At 31.9% G+C, this 7,676-nt stretch overlaps 1 protein-coding gene across 2 annotated transcripts; it reads right to left on the bottom strand.

Moving 5' to 3' along the window:
* Positions 1-236: 236 nt before the first annotated feature.
* On the bottom strand, positions 237-3,113 carry LOC112592485. 2 transcript variants are annotated; one of them, XM_025336550.1, is made up of 5 exons: positions 2,599-3,113; positions 1,504-1,920; positions 1,305-1,435; positions 559-717; positions 237-467 (listed from the first exon to the last, which is right to left on the bottom strand). In XM_025336550.1, exons 2-4 carry the CDS (start codon positions 1,891-1,893, stop codon positions 612-614), a joined length of 627 nt encoding a protein of 208 aa, XP_025192335.1. In that variant the 5' UTR covers positions 1,894-1,920; positions 2,599-3,113; the 3' UTR covers positions 237-467; positions 559-611. The 2 variants fall into 2 exon arrangements, with proteins under 2 accessions (XP_025192335.1, XP_025192342.1); XM_025336557.1 differs by having other exon boundaries at positions 237-464.
* Positions 3,114-7,676: the final 4,563 nt, after the last annotated feature.

Raw genomic sequence — 7,676 nt, 5'->3', positions numbered from 1 at the left:
ATTTTATTTGTTAATTATTATTAAATTAACATTTTGAAGATGCAAAATATTAACAATAATAAAAGGTCTTATAGGTATAATAGAAACTTTACAATTTACTCACGTATACATAATCAAAATATTTAAAAAAATAATAGAAAAAGGTAAGTTTATAAAAATTATATATATAAAAAAAAATTTAGTACCAATTATCGCCAAAGAAAGTAGTAAAAAAATTATTGTATAGAAAAATTGTAAAAAAAAAAAAAAAATACATTTTTATTTGTTAGATAATTATTTAAAATAATGAACTTTCAAATGTTTGTTATTTTACCTGATCCATACTATAAACTGATGAACATATAGATGGTGTCAGGTCGTCGTGTAATGCAAGTGGTGCTGTCCAGTTGCCGTGTAGTTGTGCTTTGTTGTGGACAGGTGTTTGTGGAGAATAGAAGTAATTGTGAGGTGTAGGATTTTCGTATCTACTGAGAACAATAACCAAGTATTTGTGTGTGTTAAACGAGTTTAGTTTTGGGTAACAAATAAAATTATGTTATGATATGATGACATCCTCACTTGTGATAATAGTCATTGATGCCCGACAAAGAATCAGTGAAATTCGCCTCAAGTCAAGCATCTTCACCAGAAAGTGGTGAGACTCCGCCTGGTACATGCGTGCGGAGCGCCGCTACCGGCGGGTTGCTTGTTACCAACATGTGGTCCCTTTCGTCATTGCTGCACACACAATACAGTAAAAAGAATTTATAAAAATTTGATAAGAAATAAAAGAAAACACCCTATTAATCATTACATTTTATATGTCATTTATTATTAATAAAAATAAAAAAAACATTAGTTCTTATTAACTATGGCACTAATCATCAATGGTATCGTCAATTAAGATTTAAAACAACAATAAAATAACATATACATAAAGCAACAATATTTTTAAACAACAAAAACAATTCAATTAATTTATGTCAATGTATATTATATTTATAATAAAGCATATTGGTTATTTTTTTTATATTTTTCATTTTCCTATAATATGTTAACAAAAATAAAAAAAAATACAAGATGTCCTTCAAAGTGTATAAGGATGAGTCATATTCATTAATGACACAAAAGTATAAATAATTTATAACATTACTCTATGGTTAATGATTAATAGTTAAAGTTAATAATAAATATGATTATGTGTATTTTACATTTTTGACTGACTTTGGATTTAATGAGCATTTAAATATTATTTGATCTTTTGTTAATGAAGTAGTCACTGAATAACATTTAATTCATGAGACACGCAGATGCTCAACACTTACCAATCTTTGTTATCGTTTCCCATTAATTTTCTAGTTTCATCCTCTTCGATAATTGTAGGTGGAGCTTCTGATGTAGGTCCATACTGTGCAGACGCCATTAGGAGATCTGTAGATGGATTCAATGTAAGTACCTGTATAAATAAGCAAAAAGTTTATTATTTCATATAAAAAACAGTGTTTCTGTAGCTCTGATACATACTTGTCCATTGGAAGACTGAGATTCCATTTGTCGCGCTTTGCTATTGAAACAAGGACAACTTTCCTTGTCCTTGATATATCGGAAATAACCTATTAATAGAACAACACCGAATACAAAACAGAAAGAACCAATAACCAAAAATGCTATGTCTTCTGTATAATTGTCCTTTATGTCGTTTGAGCTCACAAAGTTTGTGGTAATAGACAGGAATAAGAATACACCAATGGCAATCAGTATCCAGCTGATCAGAATAAATGACCAGTGGAACCACCTTGGGTTACGGATGTGATTCAGGGTACGATTGATTAAGCCATTTGACGGCTGAGACCATTCACTTTGTTGTTCATAACTGACTGTAGTTGGCTGGTATACTGGACCGGACGTTGGCATTTTAATAATTTAATTACTTATTAAAACCTGTAAAAATTAAAATTATTTAGATAAATTAAAAAAGGTAAGCCAGTGTTTTACTGATTACTTATGAACAATGACAAGTATTTTATACGTGCGTCAAAGATGACACTTTGTGGCACATTTAATAATTTATTAGATTAACGACTGCCTAAATTAATTATGAATAATTATATTTTTTATCATATTCTGGCCAGAAAAACAATTATTGCTAATAAGGAATAGAATGAATAGATAAACAGTTATTTAGAAGTAAATACCAATGTAGATAACATTTTTATTTTTTCTACTTAAAAAAATAATTAATGCTAGGTGGCAAATTTAACAGAACAGATAATTAAATCATATTATAACACAATACATACCGAACAATGGTAATCAAATAATATATTTGTATGTTATTGTTACAGGATTGCTACATTTAAAACTTTAGGTGAGCATATTAATGGAAACTGCTTAGGGGGAGGGTAACTCGTCTTAAAATAGAGGCGCAGTTATAGGACATAGAATGTTTGACATACTGAGGGGGTATAAATCGAACTGTACACTCCATACACTAAATCTGTGACGGTTCACATGACAGATGTTAGCAAACTGTTGACAATAAAGGGTTGACCAAAGGAGTTTCGGTCTAGATTGACGTCAAGACAAGGATTTATTTACGTAGTTGATGGGTACACTTACTACACTAGTCGAGAGCTGCAAACGAAGGTTTCCCTGCGGGTATTCTGTTCTCCTTCCGACGTCGTCGTTGTTATATCATACTATCAATCGAAAACCAGTCTGTAGGACACTTATGATGAACGGTGTTAAATAACAAAAACACGAGCTTAGAGCTATTCTATGTCAACAGTAGTGTTAGAAAAAATGCGATAGTTATACAGCGTAAAAGATAAGTAGTCTGCTATGAACTCCAAAGGGGGTTGTAGTGCGTTTGAAAATTTCCTTTCACTCTCGTTTTTTTTTTTTTTTTTTTATAATCGTTTGCGATAAAAAATTTGAAATATATCAAAAATCAGACTGTGCGCGCTGCGGACGGCGGCGGCAAACTGGTCGCGGTCTGGCGACGGACGCAAACCGAAGAAATATCGAAAGGCAGCGACGACGAATAGAGATAGGCGATAGCAGTACGAGAATCCGTAGGTGGGTGTGCTGCGGAGTAATATTCTTTTTGTGTCTGTCGTCTGATACTCTGATAAAACTCGGCGGACCACCAGGACTGGTGGTCGACACGACGTCCTCCCCACCGCCGCACGAGACCAGTGTGGCCAACGGACGGCCGCCACCCAATTTCCCATTGTTCGAGGCCGGCCGCGGTCGTCGAGCGGCGGCTCGCGTACGGTAATCATGCTTGTCGCGGCACGGTAAATACCGTGCGGACAAGACCGCGTGCGTCGCGCCGTCGCCGCGAAGGAGCGTTCACGCTCGGACGCCGACGAATCGCGCGAGATCGATGCGCACGTGTCGGCGGTACGCGTGAACGTCACCTTGCTCACGTCTTCCGACTGTCCGTTCGTCATTCGAAATTCGGCGTGATCAGAATAATAAAAAATTAAAACCATACAATATAATATAATATATGCATAGGAAACGTGTGTGTCGTCTGGACGAACGCTTCGCCGCCGTCGTCGTCAGCGGCGGCAGATAATGGCCTTGTACGGGCGGATAACAATACCGATATGGCGATTAGATTGTTATTAAATCGAAATCCGACGACTACAACCGAAAAGGAGTCTGTCGGTCGGTTTCGATGTTGTATTTTCTTCCCCTCTCGTGGTCGTCGTCTCCGACGATGTTTTATTTCACTTGTTGCGCTCCCTCTCGTGCGTCTCTGCAGAACGCGTATAAATGTGTAAGCCACCGAAAAGTACTTTTTCGCTGAAAACCGTCCAGTCATCAAACAAATTCAAGAGGCTGTTAGTGCACTGACTATATTTTGTTTTCACTCCCTCGCCCACGCGTAAGATGGATCAAGTGACAAAACTCGCTCACGCAAAATACTTTGTTTGTGGGCCTCGTATAATTCTAAATAGAGTAAAAATGTAAAATCACCCATCACATTGAGAATGATTTTGGATTTTCAAGGGTTTTACACGAGTACATAACAGTATAATGTACCTATTATATTATCTGGTAGTAGGTAAATAAATTTTATCTCTATTTAAATCTAATCAATCTAGGTAATTTATAGTCCACAAATTTATAGTGATTCGCAAAGAGTTATATTATGAATAAAATATGAAACTTTAGTGTCAAAAAATATGCATTCGTGTAGCAGACATTTAGGGTAGTGTCTGTTGCGATTTGTTGTATAATTCTAGTACTTATTATAAAACTAATAATTATTTATTAAAATTTTTTTTTTATTAGTTATCAATAATCAAAAAAACTTATGATATGAATAAATCAAATTGCTTCCTAAAATTTTATTAAAATATTCAATGTTAACTCTTGTTATTGGTTAATGTATTTATTTATTTATTTTTTTAATTTTTTTTTTTTATTTTGTTAATGTCATTGGTCAATGATCAGTGTACCTTAATATTAAACATTTATTCCATTTAGGTAGATAGCAATACTAATGGAATTCAACGTACCTATACATAATCGTAATTCATTATCAGTTATTTAAGAATTATTGGTTTTTGGCGTTTAAATTCTATAAAATGTACTTAAAAACTATATAATAGGTAGGTCCTAGGTAGATAATTAATAATAAAATAATAAAAGCTTGCTCTATTTACTCTAATTACCACTACAAAAGAACTGTGTGGGGATCTGTTATGAAATACATATTTATAAAAACTAGATACAATTAAAATTAAATAATGTAGAATGTTTGTCACATTTAAATAGTTATAAAGTAAATCGCTTACTATGGGAATTGCTTTTTGTAATATGTGATTTTATTCGGAAAAAATCTAAGAACACGGTTTAGACTTTAGAGTTAATTCGTTTTATCTATGCGTTACACGTGGGTTGGAGAAAAAAATAGTCTTTCTGCACTGATACGCTCTTAATAAATTCCTTAGATCGTCAATCATAAACAGAAAATATGAAAAATCACTTCTCTAAACAAGCAAGTACCTCTTTGCTGTCCCCTCTTATAACAGTTATAACTATCCGTAACACAACCATCCCTTCTACTGCTCTCACGCCCACGCCTATATAATTATAATATAGTTTGGTTTGATTTAATAAACGTAAATATTTAGTGTATAATATAAGTAAACAATGTAATATTTGCAGTTACACAGGATTCATTTGTAATCACGGTATATGTCACGAGTGAGATAAGTACTACGGAGATAACATAGTGACCACTCGGCACTCTGTACCTATAATACCTATTGCATAATATAATATTTATTCTGGTTTTGTCATCCGAAAACGTGGTAAATGTTTGAATTACAAATTTACAATATTATGATGATAACGTTGACGTGTTTGAAAATGATGTATACATTGTATGTACGATTAATCATAACAGTGACTATAGCTTATTTTAGTCTATAGGCAGTAGGTTTCATGCAATATAACATATATGTAGTAAACTGCTTACGTTTTAGTATACAATACGCATAATTATATGGTAATCGTGATCTATGATGGATTTCACCTCGGAGATCAGAGACCGTGCGGACTGTTATAGATAATATTTGTTTGTGTCGACTGTCGAATGTTAGTCGTGGGACGTATTAAATACCTACCTACCTATTATATCGTTATTTAAATGACGACGTTACGCGTGTAAGCTCGCGTCATTAACTCGCACCGTGCGATTATAATGTTGTTATTTTTGCGTTTCTTTTAAATTAGCTGAATTAAATACGACTACGGAATGATTGTGAACATAAATATATCATTAAAATGATATGCGTTATATAAACGCGTTTGTTCGTCGTCGAACAAACATGGTGATATATTAATGAACACATAGGTTTTAATAAAAAAATAAATGTACTGGAACGCGATATTGGGCATAGTGAGTCTAGTGAGATCACGAAATATATAGATATTTATGTAGTTATGTATAATTTTCATTGTGAAAATATTTACGCGAAAAAAATATCAAAATTGTTTGGTGGAGCAGGAACAATTATTATACAATACCTAGGATAAGAATAAACAACATTAGTGACTTATAACTTATAAGTTATAAGGAAATCGGAGAATTAAAGGTTCGAAAGAATTTAAATATTTAAGAGGACAGAAGTATATTTATATTATTTAATGTTTACCATAAGTCTGGACGTAAAAATTAAATACTAAACATTATGTCCAAATAGATTTTATCATTTTCGAATTGTTTTCGGATACGAGTCTTTTTACCTTAAGAAATATTGGCCTACGTATTATATCAGAATACATCTTCTAAAACATAAATCATATAATATATTTGGAATGTACTGTTTTATGGCGGTGAATCGGTGAAACTTGGATAATATGCGTGATCCCTAAAGAAAAACAAAAAAGGATCGTAGTTTTTGAGATTTAATGCTAATACGTTGCAGTAGAATGTTAACAAATAAGTTAGACGCATACAATGACTATAATATATGATAATAAAAAGCTATTGGAAAAATAACAAAGGATAGATCTCTGTAAAGAAAACTTTCAAAAAATAAAAAAATAAATGATGGGAATTCTACTGAAACATAATAATTGCTACTTGCTTGGATTATTGTTTGAACAAATTAAAAGGGAGACGAGTGGACAATTACGCTGTAAACCAATCTTAAAAATTGAAAAATGAATAAATACAATATCATAAAGTGCAATACTTTTTCTGATCGTTATTTAACTAAAAAGTTGTCTGTGCGTATTTTCTTACACTATATTCAACTAATTAATAACTTTTTCTTAATGCCATGGCAATTCGTTAATTTAGCAAAATAAATTATAAAATATTGTTTTAATGATAGAAATATATAATAATAGTGCATTGGACCCGAGTACATTATTATATTATTGTATATTATTAATGCCTCTTGGTGTAAGAAAAGCCACGTTTTGTTCACAGTAATACATACGTATACACTGAAATTTTTAAAATATTGATTTCATACATATCATATTTAACATTTAAATGAGAAGAGTGTTAAAAAATGGTTGGTTAAGGTTGACACTAAATTTGAACACGGTCGACTACTTTAATTTTCTGCGGGCGCGTCGGGGGACGTATTTTACGCATTTATGTACCTATACGACGTAGTACGTACCGAATGTTCATATAAATAAAAAAAAAACAGGATGCGTATAAAAGTATTTATAGCAATTAATATTGTATACGGGAAGTCTAATTCACATTCAGAGGTTCATTATGTGCGTTATTGAAAACGATTGTTCATTGATATAACAATATAATAAGCATCGAACGAGAATTCGGTTATTATAATATATTATATATTGATATTTGTTATACAGGCGTCATACGTTGTTATTTCGTTTTAGTCAATTGATATTTTTTATCGATAACAAAATATCTCTTTGTCTTACGTTTATAAAAAAATAAAAAACCACACCGAAACTTATATAATAATATGCACAAACAGTTGTCATATTATATTATTTAACTTATACACCAGCCATTTAATATTTATTTTGCAGATGGGAGCTATTATAATACACTTTTTGGTGAATATTATTTTAAATTTAAAATAAATCTACGTGTTGAGGTGTTAGTTTTAATTTTTATTACACATTTAATTTAATGAATACCCGTATAAATATTACGTATTATTATTCCCTGTTAACAGTGT

This window comes from Melanaphis sacchari, unplaced genomic scaffold, assembly GCF_002803265.2.
Source record: "Melanaphis sacchari strain LSU unplaced genomic scaffold, SCAv2.0 Contig0_pilon_pilon, whole genome shotgun sequence".
Lineage (NCBI taxonomy): Eukaryota > Metazoa > Arthropoda > Insecta > Hemiptera > Aphididae > Melanaphis > Melanaphis sacchari.
The sequence above is the reverse complement of the archived record's forward strand: the minus strand, read 5'-3'. Positions and strand labels throughout refer to the sequence as shown.